Here is a 22778-nt window from a genome sequence, read left to right on the forward strand (position 1 = left end):
GCAGTTCTGTTTACTCCTGCAGGGATCCACACAGATAGGTGGGGCCAGGGGCGGGGTGAGTTGTTAGAGGTGGCCCAGAGCAATGGCGGCGACCACCACCACAGCCGGTCCTGCTTCCACAGCACCCTCCCCTTTACCGTAACTAGTTGAGCTACGAATCTGTGTCTGCGGTCCACAGTTCTCAGAACAGCAAATATTCTATTCTTTTGATCTGACACTGCTACTGTTTCGCTTCTAGCACCGGGCAGGTGGGGGCGGGGCGAGCTCTGGGAGGGGAGGGAGGGGGCGGCTAGTCTCAGTGCCTAAGGCTTCCGTTCTCTGCTCGGCAGTGAGGGCTTAAACCACTGTTTTCAGCCTTCTTCCCTCAGTCTTTTCTCTGAGGTCTCTGCCTTCAGCGTTGGGTTCAGCCGTGTTATATGCTGTTGCCTCAGCCCTTAGGGCCATAAGCAGAGCCCTAGCAGTCTGAGTTCTTCCCTCTCCTGCAGCTGCGGTAGTTCCAGGAAGCAGCGAGCTCGGCGCACTGAGCTAGGTCTGCGTCCTGCGCCCTTGTGGCTCCGTCTCCGCACTTCTCCCTTCTCTCCTCCCCCCGCTCGCGCGATTCGCCCACCTGTAGGTGAATTCAGTAGGGGGTCTGTTCGTCTTGCCTGTCTGCTGTGCAGGGAGTCCTTTGTGGAGTTATTGTTGTTCGATTAGTTATAAATTCCTGGGGAGCTTTACAGAGGCTCACCTCATGCCGCCATTTTGATGATGTCTGGGGATTTTTAACTCTCAGGCTAATGTGTACTGAGCTTCCAGGAATTTGCTAATTATACTTTAAAGTGTTTATACTGATACTGGCTCCTGCTATTGACTTTTGCTCCTCGGCTTTTGCTCCCTGTCTAAGCTGTGATTCTCCGCATCCTCCTGTCTGTCCAGTTTTCAGGACAGCAGTTTGCCATGTGACCTCGGTTCTCTGATAGATCTAAGAAGTGGTGTTGACTTTCAGTTTGTTCAGCCTCTTGTTGTGAGGATGGAAGTGACAACTTCAAGCTCTATACATGTTGGATGAGAAACCAGAAGTCACCAATGTGGTTTTATTTCCTAATGAGTAAAACCATTTACAAAATGTGTGATAATGAGCATTATTTTCTCATCTGTGATAGTGAAACTGGAGGCCAACTGAGTCTGGGGCTCATGCTGCCTGTGCCGCTCAGCCAATAGACCAACACAGGAGTTGTGCCATTGAATAAGTGTCGTGCGGGAGACCCTGCTTGCTGTGCCATGTGTCATGCAGGGTGTCACACGGAGTCTCCTGTCCCACTCCCCACATAAGAACGCAGGATATGGTGAGGCCCAAAAGGAACACCCATGGAGCCATAAATAGGGGAGTTATACCACTATAGTCTCACTGGAGGCTGGAGTCACACGACCTGCAACCTGCTGTCCACTTCTCTGCCTGCCAACCAACCGACTCTAGCTGCAATCCGCCGTGCTAACTGCAGTCTGCTCTTGCTAGCTCAGCCACCATCTTCTTGCTAGCCCCCATTTTCTGCTAACATAGCCAGTTATATTAATGGCCAATGGCTCACTGTTTACAGCTGACGGCCAACTAGCCATAGCTGGTGGCCATCCAATCACAGTTGATGGCCATTTACTACCTGAGCCAGCACCTTTCCATGTGAGGCCGAGAGCCTGGAAACTGCACTCCTGGCTCTGTCCCCACAGTGGTTGTATTTATTCTCTATGATAGGCTACTCCTCTCCAGGTATGGGGCCACTTGATTAGCACCTGTGATTGACTAGCGACTATTACCTCATCTTTTTAGACTGTGCATGTTCCTTCCCAGAATTCAGTCTGTTATAATGATATTAATGAACTTCTGGGCACACGTATGATATTGTAATGATGGTATAATGAGGCTAAGGTGAGATGAACGTCGTTGTAACCTTTACTGCACAGGTGTGAGTGACTGGTCTAACCTAGTTAGATAGTTTGTGTCTTCTAGTGTCTTCACAGTGGTTAATGGTTATGGCAGATAAGGGAGAAATTTGGGTGTAGAGGGGAGGTTTTTGGGAGGTCTCTGCACAGTCGCTCTCTGTAGGCCATGTTGAACGTGCAGGAATGTCTGGAGACCCCCTTTTTATCTGTAACTGCCTGCCTCATTTTCCCTTGAGAAGCATGATCCCCATAAATCTCTGTGGGAAGCTGAGGGACAGTAGGTCTCTTCTTTTGTATCTGCTTCCGGCTGAATGTGGTCGTTGTCCCTGCCTATCAGGGATCCACAGAACTCTTGCTCTATCTGATCTTAGATGAGAGGAAGAGGGCTCAAGAACCGTCTGGAAGACCATGTTGCCTTCCTTGGTTGGGGTGCACTGGAAGCCTTGCTGGGGCATCATTTGTATCCCGATGGTCCCTAGATGAGGAGAGATAGATTTTAGTTAATAGATTAAAAGCGCTGGCCCAAGGAGCAGGACTCAAAGTCCATTTGGATTCATTTCAGGCGGCATTGTTTACCCAGGAGTTGGGGCTGGAATGACCTGGGGAGAATGTTGGGCTACAATGATTACAATCAACAAGCTGAAGTCACAGGCTAAATAGTAGGTATTTGAAGCAGGGATGAAAGACATTCTATGACTCAGGCTAGGAGCAATCTTTAGGATTAAGAAACTGATGTGAAAAGTGATTAAGTGCTCACTTTGGTAGCACATACACTAAAACTGGAATGCTACAGAGAAGATTAACACGGCCCCTGCACAAGGATGATATGCAAATTTGTGAAGCATTCCATAGTTTTTTGACTCCTTTGTTCGTTATTCATTATCATTCTAATTAAATGTTTTGGCAAATTGAAAATAAAGTGATTAAGAGCAAGGACAGGGAGCTAAGGAACGAGGGAAAAAGAGACTCAAAATTTCTATACTGAGGCGGCTCCCCCGTGTCAGTCACTTAAATTCTTGGGGATCAGTTTCTTCATCCACAACATACCTATTTGAAACAGATAATCAAAAACCCCTGTGAGGACTAAATTTTAATCTTTCAATCACTGATCAAAATTAAGAACTAACAGTTTTTTATTTATTCATGTATTAAATATTCATGAGCAATTGGGTAGATTGCACCTAGCATTAGGCGCAAGTCACTGAGATAAGGAAGTAGAACAAAATAAACACAAAGCTTATAGTCTAGCTGGGAGTTAGGCATTAAGCCAATAATCACACAAGTAAATAAGTAATCACACATTCCTTGTGATAGGTGTTGTGAAGAAAACGAGTGTTGGGGAATAGTGGGACCCAGAGGGACTGATTTAGAAAAGTCAGGAAATAATTTTTTCTGAGGAAGTTACAGTATGTGATAGCCAGGTCAAAAAAGGGTAGGGAGTAGAGAGCATTTCTGGAACAAGAAACAGCCAGCAGAAAAGCCCTAAGGCAGAAAGGAGCTTGGCCAGTTAAAGGATTGCAGAGCTGTCTGGCTAGGCCGAGGTATGTTGAGCAGTGGGGAGAATGATGCAAAGAAGCTGGAACAGCAGGCAGACAGGGTCTGGACCCCCAAAGAGTCCTACTTTGTCAGACTTGGGGTTTTATCTTAGTGCAATGGAAAATGACTGCAAAATTTTTCCAAATTTCCTTGAATCTGATATTTAGCCTCCCTCTATAGTCCTGTCTTTAAGATCTTTATTGTACAAAGCAAAACCAGTCTAAGGAAACACATCTACAGGGACTATTACAAGAGTAGATCAATACTAAATTTTGATTCAGCACTGGAGTTAGCACAGTGGTTTTCAGTGTTGGCTGCAAGGTAGAATCACCTGGGAAGTTTGGAAAGTTTCTGCTTTGTTCCCCCTTTTGAGAGATTTGAGTTAACCAGTTTGAGATTCAGCAAGAGAATTTCTAAAAGCTTCTCATTGATTCAAATGTGCAGCAAAATTAAGAACAGTTGGGAGAAAAAGCTAGAAAGCTCAAAATTTTCACAGTTTTTGTTCTACCACATATGCATCCATTTTCAGAAGGAGTTTTTTAAATCAGCCAATACGCTTGCCAGGAACTTTTCTCAGTATTTCACAAAAGTAGGCTCTTATAATTCTCACAATAACCCCACAAGACCATTCTTACTATTTTCCCCTTTGGATAAATAAGGACATTGAGACATAAAGTTTGAATAATTTGCCCAAGGCCACATCATGTGAACAGCAGAGCTGGTGTTTGAACTGAGGCAGTCTGGCTCCAAAGTTCTCATTCTAATCTGCTTTGTTATAAGATTTCTATTTATGGAGTCAGAAGAGAGGTGACAACCTCCCTGCTTTCTACACTGGCAGCACAAGGGGTAGAGAACTGCTTATGGGACTTCAGGTCCTTCAGAAAAGCAAACGTGAGCCCTAATAAGAAAGAAAGAAAAAGAAAAATACCCTATATAGGTAAGGCTGGAGGAGGAGGGATCATAAACAAAATAACCTCTCCTCCCCAAAGAGAACAAATTACATGATTTTTAAAGAATACTTAATAAAATTCAAGTGCAGTAAAGAAAAATTGCTAAACATATAAAAAACAGGAATTCCCAACTAAATATGTTGGTACATCAATTGAAAATTGAAAAAGAGGTTGGGGTCACTGTACTGGCCTAGAAGATAAAGAGAATATAAGAACTCTTTCAAAATGCAAGGTAAAAACAGAGATGGCAATCAAGAGGGAAAACAAGCAATTAGAGGAGAAAGGCAAGAGACGTAACATATACTACATTTTATTTCTTCCTTCATACTTTATATGTAATATTTGTATTTACTTGCCTGCACATCTTTTTCCATATTTTAGCTGGTTTGATCATGTTACTATTTATTCTGTTTTCCCCTCTTCTTTTCAATAGTTCTATTAAATTTAAAATCTATTTTTTTATAAAGGCAAAAAAACTGTAGTTCTCTCTCACAAATACAGATGCATAATACTCTCCCAAAATTTAACAAATAGAATGTGTGTGTGTGTGAGAGTGTGTGTGTGTGTGTGTGTGTGTGTGTGTGTGTGTGTATTTAAGATTCAAGTGAGATTTATTTTTGGAATACAATACTATTGGAACATCAGGAAATCTACCAACATAATCCATTACTATAACAAAGAGTAGAAATATCTGACATCAATAAATGCCAAAAGGTTATTTGATGAAATCAATAGCTATCCTAATAAACACTCTAAGTCCAATAGAAATAGAAGGGAACTGCCTAAATATAACAGAGACCATTTATTTAAAAACAGTGTAAATAGAATTCTAAAAGGCAAGCCAAGTAAACAGCTTAAATTAAAATCAGAAACTAGGCCCAGAATCACAGTATCACCATCTTTATTTAACATTGTCTAAATATGGTAAGATAAAAAATTTTAAAGAACGTTTAAGTGATTTTTCTGCTGATGACATTATATAACTAGAAAACTTAAGAGAGCCAATAAAATGCTAGTAGAATTAATAAGAGAAATTAGTCAGATAGCTATATATTAAAGGAACATACATAATTAAATAAGTTTTTCAATTTTTCTGGTAACAAGCATCTAGAAATGAAAAATGAGAAAAATATATTTCTGGTCAAGATGATGGAGTGGATAAATGCTATACTTGCCTCCTCTGATGACCACATCAAAATTATAACTAAACTACAGAATAACCATCATTGAGAATCATCTGATGTCTGGCTGAAGAGAAGTCCTACAACTAAGGACATACAGAAGAAGCCATGCCAAGACTGGTAGGAAAGGCGGAAACGCAGAATCTGGTCTCACACTTACACGTGGCATTTAAAAATCTGGAGGAATATCTCAGCTGCAGAGGACCCCCTGGAGGAGTGAAGGGTCCCAGCCCCACACTAGGCTCCACAGACTAGGATTCCAGTGCTGGGAAGAAAAGTCACCACAACTTCTAGCTGTGAAAACCAGAGGATTATGATTGAGTGAGATGGAGAGCAGCTACAGTCCCAGGTTTTCCTCTTAAAGGCCCACACATGGACTTACTCGCTGACGGACTCACTTGCTCTAAGCTCCAGCACTGGGGCAGCACCTCTAAAAGGCGCCAAGGACATATGGAGAGCAACTAAATTGTCTGGCTTCAGAGAGAGGGCTGGAGGGGCAGCTCTCTCCCTGACCAAATGCTGGCAGAATCCATTATTTCTTTCTTGAGTTCTCCCCACTCCTGGCATGTAGACTCAGGCAGCCACCATATTTGAGTCTCTATGAACTTGGCTAACATTCCTTGTCCTGCCCTGGTGATTTCCTGAGTCACTGCCCCACCCAACTTGTGGACCCGCCCAATCTGCTTCCAGGGGCTTTTCCACATAAATGGCCTAACTTGGACTTTCCTAAAATCTCAAAACCCAAAAAAGCAGCATCTGTCCTCAGCATGCCCCATACCTTGTGCTCGCACTCTAACCAACTGAGCCATCTGGCCACCCCTATACCACATTTTCTTTGTCTATTAACCTGTCAATGGACACGTAGATTACTTCCATCCCTTGGCTATTGTTAATAATGCTGCAGTGAACATGGGTTTGCTAATATCTCTTCAAGATCCTTCTTTGAATTCTTTTGGCTATATACCCAAAAGTGGGATTGCTGGATCATATGGTACTTCCTAAAAATTTTTGAGGGACCTGCATACTGTTTTCATAATGGCTGCACCATTGTACATTCCCATGAGCAGTGTACAATTGTTATCCTTTTAAAGAGTATTGATTTTAAATCTACTCGAGGATCAGGTAGTTCCATTTGAGGTTTATCATTAAGCATTGGTATGGCAGGTCCAGAGAAGACTTTACTCTGGGCTTTGGATCCCTTCTACTAAAGGCAGACTCTTCTGAGGGCTGTACCCAATGCCCTGGGTATGACAAGGTCTTCTAGTGACTGGTGGGAACACACTCTTCTCTGCCCTATGTGAACTCCAGGAATTGTTCTGCTTACTCCTTTCCAGGTGCTATTTCCAAGACTCCTCTCACTCATGGCCAAATCAGTACTCACTCAAATATACTCATAAGAGGGGACCCCTCTACAGTTCTCCAAAAGTTTCTCTCTGTGCAGTGCTCTACTCTCCAATTCTGTCACAGAAGTTCTAGCAGCCTCAAACTCCCTGCACTCTGATTTCTGTCTCCCCATCTGTTTTGTAATATTCCTTTAAAAGCTATTGCAGTATTTCTCTAAAGTGTTGAACTTTGTTCTGCAAATTACTTTTGGATTAACGTCCTCTTTCTGAGGTTTGATTTTAAGTGTTTTAGGTAGCTTTACTGTAGAGCCAGTTTAGGTCCACTACTAAGGTAGGACCTCTGAGATCTCTGTTGGATGACCCATTTACCCATTGAGGTCTCTTCACTCTGATGAGCACTAGCGTGATCCCGGCTTGCATGAGCTCTAGGAATTTTCTGTGTTACAGCTCCTCTGCATCTGTTTCTTCCTCAGTGGTGGTTCTTTGCCCAGCCTCATGGAATTTCACCCTTCACACACAAGATTGGAATTTAGTCTAAAAGATTCAAGGGAGTAACACGTATGCAAATTTCCAGAGTTTTTTTTCTAGCTCTTTTCTCTCCTATTCACTGTCCCACAAATTTTAGCTGTCTCAGCATCCCTGAACTTCAATCTGTCGGCTGAAAATTGTCCCCAGGCAGAAAGCCAAGGCAATTCTAGTACTCACATAGTTTGTTTCCATTTGCTCAGCGATAACAGACCTGTACTACCTGTTGTTCAGTTGTTTCATTTCCCCCTACTTTTCTAGTTGTTTACAGTTAGGGGAAGAGGAGTCTCAGAGCAGCAGAAATCAAGCCTTGAATTAATAATCAAACTGATTCTTGTAGCAGTCCCTGATGTTCTTGAACATAACACAGCACTTGAAAATGGTTGATGAAAGTTCTTTTGCTCCTAAATGTGGAGAGAGCACATGAAGATGGAAGCAGCGAAGATGCTATAAATGCTGTCAAGTTCGTAGGTCACTGGAAGTTGTTTTTCTAGTGAAAACCACACCAGGGGTTTTATAGGGGCATAAAAAAGACAAATGTTGTTCATTTCTTTTTCGACAGAGCTTCCTGGGATCCCACTGGGTAAGAGAAGAATGGTTGAGTCTCAGCCAAGTTTTACCTCCTTCTTATTCAACCATAAGAAACAATGTAGCTCATAAAATCTGTGCTTTTGAGAGGTTTTTTTGTGTGTTTGTTTGCCGGTGTAGAAGTGACAACAAATAATATACTCATTATCGGCAATTGGTTTTCAACTATTCATTGATTTAACAAAATATTTTTAAATGCTTCCATGTGTCAGGCACTGCAGTAGGCACTGGACATATAAAGATAAATAAGAAATGGTCTCCGATGTCAGGGGGCTTATGAGATAGTGAGAAGCCAAGAAGTAGACTGAGGAAGGTTTCTCAGAGTGGGAAAAGGGGATGGGAGGAAGCTGAAGCCAAAAAAGTTAAGGAACTGACAGGTAGCCCTGAGAATGAAGTGGATGACTATGAGTTTGTACTGATGCACAAAATCTAGGTGGCTCGGAGAACTTTTACAGAAGTTTACTTGAAGGTCGGTGTTCTGGGATGAGGCAGTTGAAAGTTAAGGATATAAGAGAATCAAGGGTGTTGGTAAGAGAGGAACTCGATGCTCAACATGGAGTCCAAAACTGGTGATGGAGGAGGGTGGGGAATCAGGTAGCTAAAAACAGGAGGAATGCAGAGACTAAGTGAGGACTTCATAGGTGGACTGAGGTAGGGTAGCCGCATTACAGCTCCTCTGTAAATATTCTTTCCTCAGAAGTTGTTCTTTGCCCGACTCAAGGAGCTTCACCCTTCACACACAAGATTGGGATTTAGTCTAAAAGATTCAAGGGAGGGACACCTATACAAATGGGGGTGTGAAGGCTTGATGACAGATGGAGCTTCAAGGAATTGGAGGTTTGTATAAAGGCAAAAAAAAAAAAAAAAGGATTTATCAGAAATGAAAGCATAAGGAAGCTGGTATTTGGGAGGTTTGGCATTTGGGAGGTTTGCATCTACCATGTTCCAGGCATTGTTCTGGACACAGGATATAGTGGTGAGCAAGCCAGATGTTTACTGCCATACAGCTTATGCTTTAGTACTGACAAATAAATAGGTAATTGTCATATTCAGTGATACATGCTAGAAAGCACTTAGAAAGTGGCATAGAGGAATGGTAAGATTTTAAATGAGACCTTACCAATCAGAAATGAGAAAAACTCAAGCAAGTGGTACTAAGTGCTGAAATCCTCAATATATACGTGTTACAAACATCCCATTAGACCATCCACAGCTGTTGAAAAGCTCTCCAATCTCAACATCACAAATCTCCCATAAAAACCCTCTACCAAATTATTTCACCAGGGCAAAACAATTTCTCTAAGAGGCTTTTCCCTCTCCACACTGATATATTTCTCAAGAAGATAGAAAAGTATAGTCATTCAGGCCTAGTTAAAGCGGACAAATGTCTAGAATTTCCAGTTCCATATAACTCCTGACAGCTAGTTTTAAAAAGTGAGCATACTAGACTGACTCAGTGAAACTGCTCTTATTCTGAATGGAACCTTTTTAGTAATTTAGAAATTACTGGTATACAATTCTATTGCTAATCATATCAAACATACACTTCCATTTGATACAACCAAATGCCCTGGTTATTTCAAAATACTGTATATGGCTACCTGTCTTTTAGTAATATTAATTTGGTTTTCCTTGCCAGTTTCAAGGCATTGACACAAAGACCTCAGCACCATATTAAGAAGTCACACTATGACCTACTAAGGTTCACACAATGTGACAACCATAGAAAAACTAGTACACCATTATTCATTTTCAGTAAAAAGTGTAAGAAAATAATGATCAATATTGTGCCTTAGAACCTTAGTCATGCAATACAAATCAATTTATAATACAAATTGTAATGAAGAACGTGCTGGCACAGCTAGGGTATACATTTTCTTTGGAAACTCAAAAAGTTCAAGGATGTCATCAATCTTCATTTCAGATCTACTAACATAAAATCTAGCTTTTCTAAGTAGGATTTCCACAAATTCAAGAAGCATGACATGGTAGCACCATCAATAATTCTGCGATCAGCTGATCAGCTCACATTCCTTATCTGTGCCTTATACACTTCTCCTTTCTGGTTAAATTGGGAAGGGCCTTAATTGATTCAAGAGCCCCAATTACTATGTTGGGTGGTAATATCACTGGTTTGGCATAGGTACCACCAATTGATCCAGTGTTGGAAAGAGTAAATGTTCCTCCCATAAGATCAGGGATGCTGAGATGACCCACAGAGCCCAATTTCTGGAGGTGGTTCAATTCAGTGGTGATCTCAAATATGGAACAGATCTAAACATTTTTCACACAAGGGATGATCAACCCCTGCTCAGTATCTATTGCTATCCCAATGTTATGAGAAGCCTTATATGTTATATTCTGGCAGTTTTCATCCGCAGAAGCATTAAGAGTAGGAATCTTTAGTAATCCCAAGGAAGCCGCCTTTAAGAAGAAGGGCATAAAGGAGAGTCTAATTCTACAAGCAGAAGCAATGGGTTTTAATTCTTCTTGTAGCTTAACAAGTTCAATAAGGTCAACTTCATTACAATACCCACAGTGAGGTAACTTCAGGGCTGCAGACATGGTCTTGCTCGTAGCTTTCTGGAAGCCTTTTATGGGTTCTGTTCTGTCTTGGCCTGTGAATACTGGTGGTTTCGATATTGGTATGGGAATGGTCCTGTCTTTTTGTTTTGGTGGAGGCTGCATAACTTCAGCTTTTGGTAAAGGAGGTAATACAGCTCCTCTCTGCCTTTCCAAATAGTTGAGAATATTCTTCTGACATCTTTTCCTGAGCCAACAACTTCACTCAGCTTAATATTGTTTTTCATTGCAAGGTGGGTAACTGCCAGAGCTGCCAGTGTCTTTTGGCCCTTTATCTCTTAGTGTGTGTATTCATCACGGGACGCAACAGGAGTTTCAACATCTTTTTCTGAATCTTTTAAAACTTCCATTTCTATGTCTTCTAATGGCTTCTTCACATAGGCAATATTATCCCGATTATAATACAGTTTTTTAATGATTCCATCATAACAACTGGTGATAGTAACAGAAGCTTTATCACCTTGAACTTCACAGAGGCTATCAAATTGAGTATCAAATATGGTATCTCCTTCTTTTACATACCACTCTTTCACAGTTACTTTTCTAACCCCTTCTCCAATGTCTGAGAATTTGAATTGAACAATCTGTACCTGTAGAGCAGCAGTTTTCAGCAACTGATGTGGGTGACTGTACTTGAATGAAGGATAACCAAAGAAACACACGTATTTTCAAGCTTCAAAACATGGAAATTGCTACACGTGTGAAAGTAGCAAACATAAACTTTAAAATGGAGTTGGAGCCGCCATCCCAGAGCAACTGCTTTATATACTACATCTCAGCCTTACTCCTCAAACCTTTGGAGTCTAAACAAAGTGTTTGGCTTCTTTACTTACCCTCCTTTTTAACTCTTGAGATTGTATATTTCTAGTAGAAATTGGTAAATTGTGAGAATCTAAAAGTTTGGCTCAAATTCCTTCTTCGACAAGAAGACACTTTTAGGTAACATTGTCACTTTAGGGATAAATGGCTTAGGAACTGTCCCTTTCTCCCTCCACCACCCCATAAGTTTCTTAGAATGTTCTTGTGTTCTACAACTGATGAAAATCTCTCAATGGCTTTTTTCTTTTTCATTTTGAGAGATTTCTGAGTTATAGTCTTGAATTACTCTGGTCAACCTGGTAAATTTCATTGAGCCACTTGTGCCCCTTTGTGGCCAATGCTTACAATTACAGCTCAGTTGTTTGCCAGCAAGAAGCATTTGAACTGTTGCTTCACTTGACCGAATAGGGCGTGGCCTCTAAAAGCTAGTAAGAACCACAGGGAGATGAGATCAGAATCAACTGACAGCTAGGGGCATAGCTCTTGGCATAGAGGAGAGTGAATACCTGAGCGAGGACCGGATTCTGACTGAGAGAAGGAAGTGTGGATGGCAGGTTGGCATCAAACACAGCCACTACCCATTAATGTAATTGTTTCTGGGTTGCCTCCCACACTAGAATATGAGCTCCATAAAGGCAGAGACGTCTTGACTCCTACTCAATGAAAATTGTTAAATGACTGAGCAAATAAAGGAACAAATGAGTTTAGTTCACAGTAGAGGATAGCTATTTTTCTTTCTGTTGTTAATTACTCTTATTAGATGCTTAAAATGGTAAGTGCTTTGATAATTTTATTTAAAAAAGCCCCATAACAAAGCCCCTCAGTATCTTATAGCTTTATTTATTCACTTATTTTAATTAATAAATATTAATTGAGCACTACATTCCTGGATCTGGAGATTTAAAAAAATGTGACAGACACAGTTCTAGTCCCAGAAACCAGCACATTAGACTGTATTAGAAATCCCTGTCTTGCTGCCAATCCTCAAATTTCAGTTCCCTCCACTCTGTCAGCTGTAGAAATAATACCTTTCATTTTATTTAGTTTTCCTTTATCTGTCTTATTGTACTCGTTTTTTTCTTCACTTTATCTCCTAATGCTGAATTTTTTCTCTTTCAGATGATTGCATATTACATTATATTAAACCAAAACTTTTTGTATTTGTAGAAAAGCTAATACAGAAACAATGCATCTGTACTAGAATTTCTATAAGTATTTATAGAGATGTTTTAGAATTCATTTTTTGTCCCAAAAGAGAAACCTAATTAAAATAAGAATGTATTCCCTGTAACAGTTGCTAAAAGGAACCAATGTTCAGTGGAGGATTATAAATACCCCAGGATACAAGGTAATTCTACATGGAGAAATGGAGCTGAGAAAATACTTAAGTGACTATTTAAAAGACATGAACAGAAAATAGTAGCAAAGTTGGAAATACTCTCCTGAGCTCTTGAGTGTCTCATTCTCTTAATACTTGTTCAGCCTTACTCTTTGTTTGCATCTACAATGTAATACACCCAAGGGATTTATAATTATGAGGGGCTGCAAAAATATACACACTTTATTAGGCTAAAGCACAGTTTCTCAAGCTTGGCATTATTGACATTTTGGATAGGACAATTCTTTGTTGGGGAGAGGCTGTCCTGTACATTATAGAATGTTTAGCAGCACCCTGAAATTCTTCCTACTAAATGCCAATAGCCAAAAATGTCACCAGATGTTGCCAGATGTCCTTTGGGGAGCATAATTACTCCTGGTTGAGAACCACTGGCCGAAATCAACCATTTCTAGTTAGTTCCTGAGCATTACAAGTTTATTTCAACTCCTACCATTCTACTGAAACTTCTAGTCAAGATCTCCAATTACTATGCTGTGGCTAAACCAGTAGACACTTACCAATCCTATTTAACTTGATTTCTCCAAAGCACTTCATGATTCTTTTTTTCTTAAGACATTCTTTTCTCCTTGACATTGACTTCCCTAGTTTTCCTCTACTTTGGGTGTCCCTTTGTCGCTCCTCTTCCGGTGCCCATCCCGTAAAAGTCAGTCTTCTTCAGGGCTCTGTCCTAGGCCCTGTGACCCTCTCAATTTTACACACTCTCCTGGAGTGATCTCATCCACTGCTGCGGAGCCTACTTGCCTGTTTTTATGGAGGACTCTCTTATCCTTGCCTCAAAAGCCCAGAACTCTCTTCGGTGTTATAGGTCCCAAAAGCCAACTGCCTTGAGTTTCTCATTCTCAACTGCCTACTTTTTTTACTTGGGAATCCCTCAGGCACTTCAAAATCAAAATGTCCACAACCGGAAAAATAGAATCAAAATTTTTTCTTCCCGTTTCCTATTTTAGTGGACGTCATCACCATTTACTAACTGGCCTAAGCCAGAAATTCAGGATGCGTGTCGTGCGGGCGGCCTGCGGGGTCTCAGCTCCCGCTCCCCACATAAGAACGCAGGATGTGGTGAGGCCAAAAAGGAACACCCACGGAGCCATAGGTAGGGGAGTCATACCACTATAGTCTCACTGGAGGCTGGAGTCACACTATGTGCGACCTGCTGTCTGCTTTTCTGCCAACTGACCAACTCCACTCGACTCACCAACCAGCGCAGCAGTTATATCAGTGGCCAATTGGCTAACCAGCTACAGCTGACGGCCAACTAGCCGTCAGCCATCTACTACCTGAGCCAGCACCTTTCCACATGAGGCCTAGAGTCTGGAAACGGCTCTCTGGGGCTCTGTCCCCACAATGCCCCTCCTTATCCCTCTCACTTTGCATAACCATTGTTCCCCAAGTCTTATTAACTCCATTTCCTAAGTCAGTGCTTTACACACTTTAGCATGAATAAGAATCACAAGGAGGGCTTGTTAAAACCCAGACTCCAGGATTCTCTCCCGGAAATTCTGATTTAATGCGGGGGTGGGGGGGAAGGGGGTGGGGGTGGGGGGGGAGTAAGGGTGGGAAGAGGGACCAAGAATCTGCATTTCTAACAAGCTTCCAGCTGACCACACTTCATGTCTCACTGCCCTAAAGAACTTCTCATTGTTCCTATGATAAAGCCCAAAATTCTTGGCATTACTTTCAGGTTCTATATGATTTTATTTCTTAACGTTCATCTCTCACCATGTTCATCTTATTCCTGGTGCTCGTTTTAATGCTATGCTGTGCCCTGAAATCTGAATATTTGTCTTTTTAGCTAGTTGATTCCTACTCCTCCTTCAATGTTCAGATCATTTATTTATTCTATAGAGGGTACAAGATCTTTGTCCACAAACTCAGTTATGCAAGAAATTTAATTTTTCTAAAACTGAACTTAATTGTTTGCCTCTTACTAGGTATGAGAAACTAAATTTCAACATGGGTGATCTTAAGTCAATTCAGAATCTCCTCCACATGTTGCCCAGGAGGTATCAATGCTTGAAGGGACCTATAAACTCCCAAGGTGCTGGGCAGTGGGGTCTGTTATCATCATCCGAACATGCTGGCATCTGCCATCCATCCACATTCTCATCCCCAGCTGATCCTCAAGTATTGCTCTGTCCTCCTTTTCTCAGCAACAAAGCCTCAGGGCCATGTATGTTCTCCCTGATCCAGCAAAAAAGGTCTCATCAAGTAGGGTGATCAACAATCCTACTTTGCCCAGGAATGAGGGGTTTCCCTGGAAGTGGGAATTTCGATATTCGAATCAGGAAAGCCTTGGGCAAGCTGGGATGATCGATCACCCTATCTTCAAGTCCAACTCTATCAATGTTCCTCTGCAGCTTGTAAGAAACCTTTGAAGACTCTTTTAGAACTGTCATTGAGGCAACTCTATAAGTCTATTTCAGGCTTTCTGTCTGAAACATTCCACCTCTATACTATGGCTCATGGTCCATCTTAGACACAGGTGAATTTTACAAGCTTGTTACCTTCTTGGGCTTCATTGAGGAAGGGAGAAATTTGTTTCCTTTGGTCTTGGATTCCCCAAAGCTACTGGGATTTATGAATATATTGCACTGCAAATAATAGACAACCATACTACAGTGAATTCTATAAGTTACCGTATTTTGCCGTGTATAATGCACACTTTGTTGCCCAAATTTGTGAGGGAAAAATAAGGATACGCATTATACATGTGTAGTACTATTATAATTCTGTACCTATATAAATGTTTTTAATTATTTTATTTATGCTTATGAGTTAAAAGGGTAACTCTAGAAGTCAGTAATGATATTTGTATGCAAAATAATACCCTGGAATATGATAATCGGTTTTGTTGAACTTATGAGGAACTTGCAACCTCGAAGAGTTCTTGACATTCTATGATGCATAAATATGGTAAATTTGTTACTGGTACATCAAATGTCTTGTATCTTCTATCTGTTCTTGTGTTTTGTAATTATTTGTTACATAAAATTTATTGTACCATAATGTGTTAAAATATATATAATACAGAAAACAAGTATCTAAATGTAAACAAATAAAAATTTTAATTAAAAAATTAAAACAAAAGAGTTTTTCCCCTGAAAGTTTGGGCCAAAAACATGGGTGCACATTATACATGGGAGCACATTATACATGGCAAAATATGGTAGTCCATAAACCTTATAACCATAACAAAACTGGTAGGATTATTTTTCCTGTCTTACAGAAGCTATTAGAGCTACACATTACCTTTCTGTGGCAACTTTTCCGATTTGTACTGTGATACATGTATGTTCATGGTTAACTTGATTTCACCTGTATAATGATGCTTGGGATTTTTGGAGGGGAGGGTGTACAGGGGAAAGAGGTTTGTTTCTGGTGCAAAGGATCTATATGCATTGGAATTTTCATCTTACCGTGTCTCAACGTTCATCAATCAGCAACTAGTCTTTAGTTATCAACTCTCTGAGGAGTCCTCACATTTTTGCAACTCCTATCTAAAGAGAAACTAGAGTTCGTTTTTTGTAGCATTCTCCATCAAGTTTATATGGACCAATCATAGTTGACTCCAAGACTGACCTAAGTTCTTAAGAGCACAGAATCTATCCCAGAATTAGCCTGAATTTCTTTCAATGATTGGACTAATGTAGGCTTTGTTTTTTCCTCAATATACTTATATATTCATTTCCTATGCCTTCTGTAACAAATTATCACAAATTTAGTGGCTTAAAATACCACACAGTTATTTTCTTCCAATTCTAGAGGAGTCCAAAATCAGCTTTCCTAGGTTGAAATTAATGTTCTGGCAGTGCTGTATTCCCTCCAGACACTCTAGGGGACAACCTATTCACTGTCTTTTCCAGCTTCTAGTGGCTGCCAGCATTCCTTGGCTTGTGGCTTCATCATTTCAATCTCTGCCTCCACGGTCACATTGCCTTTTCTTCTGTGTGTGTAGCATCTCCTTCCGATTTCCTCTAATAATGATATTTGTGATTGCATTTAGGGGCCACCCAGATAATAAAAGATCATCTTTCTACCTCCAAATTTAATCACATCTGAAAAGACCCTTTTCCAAATAAGGTAACATTTACAGGTGCCAGATATTAGGACCTGATATCTTTAGGGGCAGGGCATTATCAGTCTGCCACAATTGACATCTATATTTACCCATTCTGCTCAAAACTATGCCAAACTGACTTATTGCAGTGCATGAACATTTGCAATACTTTCCTTAAATCCCAATGTAAGCTAAACCTGGAAAATTACTTTAAGTTTAAAACTTATTTTATTCTACAATAAACAAATTTTAATTGTTTTGATTTGGTGATGAATGTAAAGTACTGCATGTAGATTCTAAGACGATCAAGCTATTAAACAATCTGGGATCCATATCATTTGAACAGTGGTTGAAAGGATTGGCTGTATTGAAAAGGGAAGAGAAGAAAAGAGAAGGCTTAAAGGAAAATCACATAGCTTTCTTCATATGTATGAAGATGTTTCACAAAGAATAGAGATCAGATACATGTTGTATAGGTTGAATCAGGAATAATTAATTGTAGGCAGAGACAAGCAGATTTCAATCCAAAATTATGAAGAATTCAGAGTGGACAGTGGAAGCGCTCCTTCAAAATGAAGTCTTCCTAATTCTGGAAGTATTCATGAATGTGCAAAGGCCCTGAGAGGAAGAATGCAGAGAGAAGTAGAAGCTACATCCTCAGATATAGTCATGAAAATATTTTATAAAAACACAAGGTCTCTTTAATGGCTGATTCTAAATAAATATAAGTAATATTGTCCTTCTCCAATCCATTTTCCAAATTGCAGTACAGACAGAGTGATTTTTTTAAAAGTCAGAGCAGATTATGTCAGCCCCCTTGATTAAAACATTTCATTTGCTGAAAGGTCCTTTCAATTGCCCCTGGCTTCCTTGTCAGTTTCATCAGACGCTCTTTTCCTCTCTGCATTCTTTGTTGCTCAACTTCAAATGCTCCTTCCTGCCTCAAGGGGGTTGGATGTGCTGTTCTCTCTGCTTGCAAAGCTCTCCTCCCTTCTTGCCTAGGTTACTCCTACCCAAAGCTGGCAATTTCCTGGAAGGGTTCTCTAGCATGCTAAACCAGTTGGGTCCCCACATACGTTTGCAAAATATTCTCAACTGCTTTATCAAGATGAAAACATTTATTGTGTAATTGACTGTAATTGATTGTGTGTGTCTTCCCTGCTAAAATATGAATTCTTGATGATAGACATTGTATCTTGCTCAGCAAAGTAAATTCCGTGAAGTGTGGTAAGCGCTGCTAAACAAGGTACACTCATGTTATGAAATACCTCACTTGGAGGTGGGGAAAGACAGAGATGGAAGGACAGAGGGAGAACGACGGGTGGTCAGGGAAGCCTTTCCGGTTTAAGCTGAGACCTGAAAGATGAGGAGACTTGGCGGTCTGGGGAAACTAAAAGAAGTGCAAGTGTTATGATTTGAGATCCCACAGAGAAATACTGTCAAGATACTGTAGGGTACCTTGACAGTTTGGCGTATAGTGACTCCAGTGTGAGAGGTCATGGCCTTGTGAACATTCCTTGGGCAAGAACGATAACGTCCTGCACTTCATCATTCCACCTGAGCTGGGCTTGCTTCAAACTACTCATTCCTTGTTCCCGCAGGCTCCCACAAAATGCAGAGCAGTGGCCCGCAGACGGCGGGGCTCTGCCCGACACTGCACGTAGGAGCTCCTGTCACGTCAACGTCACCCCAGGATGAGGCCGCAGAAGCTCCGCCCACAGCCATGCACATTCACTCGGCCCAGTCCCAGGGGCCGCCCGTGGCCGCGGCGGTCACGTGACCCGAAGTGTGACGTAGGAGGAAAGAGACGCCATTAGAGGGAGGCGGAGAGGGAACGCTGTTCGCCTTTCGTCGGGTGCCTGACGTGGTGGCTCGGGGCCCTTCATTCTCGGACTTTTCCTCGGCACTTCCAGGCCTCGCCCCAGGCGGGAGTGGAGACGGCGCCCGAGGTCGACGGGCCAGTGCGAAGGGGCCTGCGCCGGTCGTGACCGGGAAGGCGCTGCGGCGGCGGTGGGGCGCTCCGCACGGCTCTAGGGTTCGGGTGGCGGGGAAGCGACGGGATGGCTGCGGCCGGCGGCGGCGGGGCGGCGGCGGGCCGAGCCTACTCGTTCAAGGTGGTGCTGCTAGGGGAAGGCTGCGTGGGGAAGACGTCGCTGGTGCTGCGCTACTGCGAGAACAAGTTCAACGACAAGCACATCACCACTTTGCAGGTGCGGGCCCTAGGGAGCGGGAGGTGACGCCTTGGGGCCCCTGCCCCTCCGGGGCGGTGAGGACCTTGCTGCCCTGGTCCCCTGGGTCGGGGCTCACAGATCTCAGGCCTGTGACCTCCACTTTCGAGTCGCCTTTCCAGATTCGTCCTGGGAACACGCGGGGTCAGGGCAGCCTGTAGACGTGAGGACAGGCTCTTGAAAGAGGAGTGAAAGGGCTCAGAAAAGTCCCCCGTGGCCCCCGTGTGGCTGCGCCTGTGGTGAAGTCCCCATCGTTGGGCTAGTTTTCCCCCTTGGTTTCGCTTCCGCTTGGGCCCTAGGTGCCGTCACCCTGCGGTCCCCCCGAGTGTCATCCCTTTCTTTTTGTTTGTTTCTTTCGGAATTAGGAACTTAGCCGCGGATTTGGTTTTGCGAACTAGGTGATTTGGAACTTAGCACTTAACTGATGACTAAGTGTTTATGCAAGTTCCATTTTGTCCTGTCTTCGAGTAACGTGCTGATTGGCAAAGCATTCCTCTCTGGAGGCCTTTTGAAATGACCGCTTGCCTGGGCGGGTTACACAGTTTTCATTGCTACCTGCGTGGGTCTGACTTGTGGGTCAGTCATATTCTGCGAGGCCGGTGGACCCACATTCACATGGAAACGTCATGGGAATACTGGCTAACAATTGGTCCCCAAACTAACAGCTTAGCTGCTGCTGTTATTATCTTTCCTTGTAATGTAGAACCGGCTTTCTCCTGCAGTTAGTTACATACGGTTAGCTCAGGAAAGTGGTGGAATGTCATCATGGATTGGGAGTGAAGCCAGGCCTTTGAGGCAGTTGTAGTCTCGGCTCTCCCCCAAACAAATCAGGTCGCACGTGTTAGAAGGAAAATGTCCAACTAATCTCAACTAATCTGACTTGATCACGTTACCCAGACACAGTCAAGTCCAGTGGATTTTTGAGCCTGATCGTCTAGGTTCATATCCCACCATCATCCGTTTTAACTAGTTGTGTGATCTTGGGCAAGTTAGTGAATCTATCTCTGTCTAAATTTGTTCATCTGTTAAAATGGCCATAATAATGGTATCTATCTAGCTCACAGTGTCAGGACGAATAATCATAAAAGACTTAGGACCTGGTCCAGTGTCAGCGCTCCATCTTTATTATTACTGGCCCCAAACTGCACAATAGATGTTAATTAGTGATTGAGGAGTGTGTGGGAACATGGACACTATGTATAGAATGCACCAGCTTCTAATTGTTGTGACATTTGACGTTTGATGCTATTATTAAACTACTGAGTCTAGAATTTACAAAGATGTTCTGGTTCTGATTCCATGTTCTATTTTTACTCCTCTGTTTTTAGTCCTCCTGTGTAAAGCATAACATCTGAAAAAGTTAATGTCAGGAAACTCCCTTTTTTTCTTACATCCTTGTACACAAGCACGTAACTCAGTCTCAATAGTGAATTGTTATTGTTCAGTGTTACTGGTGAATACCTATGATCATTTGGAAGTTTGGAAATTCATTTAGGTAAAGAAATAACAATGTTTATTGAGTTCTTCCTGTACTGAGTGTTTTATTTCTGCCATTTAATTCTTACAAAAGCCTGTAAGGTGGATACTTTTATTAGTCCCATTTTCCAGTTAATGAAGCAGGCTTGGTTGAGTAATTTGCCGGCCAATATATTGCCACAAGTTATGCTTCCGAAGCTGAAATTTGAACCCAGGTCTGACTTCAGATTTTGAGCAATTAAGTCACACTGCCTCTGGATATTGGTAAACCACCCCTTTAGTGGTTTCCTTTATGCTACAGATCTAAGATAAAAGAGAAAATCATTGTAATTGAGCTCTCAAATTTTTTTAAAAGATAATTTAGCCCTTCAACCTAAAAATTACACTTTCATTATACATTCCCAAAACACCATCAAAGCTAAAAGCAGACTGCAGATTTTTAAATATCTGAGAGAAATCGCTGCTGGAGACTGCCCATAGGAGGTCGACTCACATCCACCGGAACTCCAGGAAGAGGTCCCAGAAGCCCAGCCGTGTCCAGGCACATCCTCTTGACCGAAACACAAGACACACGCAGGGTCCTGTGCAGTCTACACAGGAAAGGATGAAAGTAGATCGCCAGCATCAAAGCATAGCAGTCCTGATTTTGATGTTTATGTAACTCATCACAAACAGTCTCTGGATTAGATTACAGAATTGAGGATTTTGTTGCATACCAATCTATGGAAACAGTATTACCGGTATATGTAATCTCTTTCTCTTAGATACCAGCTTATCTCATCTTAATTTTTTCAGAGAAATTTTACTTCAGTGTGACCCGTAAAACGTAACCTTGTATGCTCCTAATTTCCAAACGGAGAGATGCATCAGAAGATATGAGAAGAGTTCTGTTTTTTGTGTGTGTCAACAGAATTGTCTACTACTTATCTTTGTAAAATACTTTGTTTTGCAAAGTACACTCTCATGCATTCATGTTTCAAATAATTATAGGACTGAGAGGAACCTAAGATAGTTTATGGCTCTATGTTTCATTCAGCCTTTTGTTTAATATTTCATCAAGCGATTGTCCACTTTTGTTTGTACGTCTTGGAGGTGTGATGAACTGATACAGAAAGTAGAAAACTATGTCCTGAGGTGGCCCATTTCATTTTTAGACAGGTTTAGTTTCTAATAAGTTTTTATATATGTAAAGCCAAAAATCTGTTTCCCTGTAGTTTCCAGTCCTAGTTCTGCCCTGTGAATCTTCGTTGCACTTGACATCTCTTCTGATAGTTGAAGATCCTGTCACATCCTGTCTTGTTTTCTCTTAGGTAAACAGCTCTGGTTCCTTTAACTGGATCTCCTATATCATTCTAAGTCATTTCACTGTTTTGACATCTTTTCTAAACACCGTTGAATCATTGTCCTCTTTCCTTAAAATGTGATGTCTTGAGCTGTAGTAATGATTCCAAGTGTTTTTTGAACTGAGCAGAGAAGTACAGGCTATCTCCTCCCCTATTGAGAGTGACTGCTTTTCTAAGACTGAAGTAGAAAAGAGTCTGTGATCTTTTGGGGCAGCTGTCACATTGATTAGCATTGGGCTAGCTATCTTAGTCTTATTTGCTTCAAAAAAAAAAAAAAAAAAATGTGTTACATCCCTCAAATTCTTTTTTCCTGGATTTTGTAAAGATTTTTGTCCCTAACGCATTTGACCCATTGAAGTTGGCTTTAATATTTTTGCTTCAGTGGTTAAAGCCTGTTAACGTCGTTTTAAATTTTGATTCTATAGTTCAAAAAACATTGAGCCGCTGTGGTTCAGGCACTTGTTTGGGTCCTTGGCATACAAAGAAGAATAAGGCATGGTCCCTATTTTCTGGATTAGCTACTCATTTTAACTTTATCCCCTGATGATTTTGGTAGGAATGTCTTTAATCTTTCATCCGGTCATTAATTTAGACTTTGAAAGAAAGAGGAAAGAGAGGGCCAGTACAAAGCTCTGCGGCAGGCCTCCCTGTAGTCCAGTGATGCGTGACCAGAGGTATATTTTTCTTTAGCCATGCGGAATCTTGGGGTGGGGCTTTTTCAGACTATTCATGGGCCACAGTTTTCTTTCCCCTTGAGTGTGAAACAGTTATAAATGGAGTGTTGTACATATTAGTGATAATGGAAGCAGAAAGCAGCTTAAGACTGACTGCTA

The 22778-nt window shown here is 41.6% G+C and overlaps 1 protein-coding gene, 1 non-coding gene and 1 pseudogene across 2 annotated transcripts in view; 2 read left to right on the forward strand and 1 right to left on the reverse strand.

Annotated features, from left to right (window-relative positions):
* Positions 1–2666: 2666 nt before the first annotated feature.
* LOC141570347 (U6 spliceosomal RNA) lies at positions 2667–2773 on the forward strand. Its single transcript, XR_012494342.2, has one exon. It is a non-coding gene; the product is annotated as a U6 spliceosomal RNA (small nuclear RNA).
* Positions 2774–9806: 7033 nt separating this feature from the next.
* On the reverse strand, positions 9807–12047 carry LOC109456559 (lipoamide acyltransferase component of branched-chain alpha-keto acid dehydrogenase complex, mitochondrial pseudogene; annotated as a pseudogene).
* A 6634-nt stretch (positions 12048–18681) lies between these two features.
* The window catches only part of RAB21 (RAB21, member RAS oncogene family), a 29962-nt gene continuing 25865 nt past the window's right edge, over positions 18682–22778 (forward strand). Inside the window, exon 1 of the mRNA XM_019748964.3 lies at positions 18682–19108. Within this exon, the coding sequence (XP_019604523.1) occupies positions 18959–19108 (150 nt within the window). The 5' untranslated portion in view covers positions 18682–18958. The remainder of the gene's footprint in view (positions 19109–22778) is intronic.

Source organism: Rhinolophus sinicus, chromosome 1 (assembly GCF_057876585.1).
Source record: "Rhinolophus sinicus isolate RSI-liver-muscle chromosome 1, RSI-T2T, whole genome shotgun sequence".
NCBI classification, from domain to species: domain Eukaryota; kingdom Metazoa; phylum Chordata; class Mammalia; order Chiroptera; family Rhinolophidae; genus Rhinolophus; species Rhinolophus sinicus.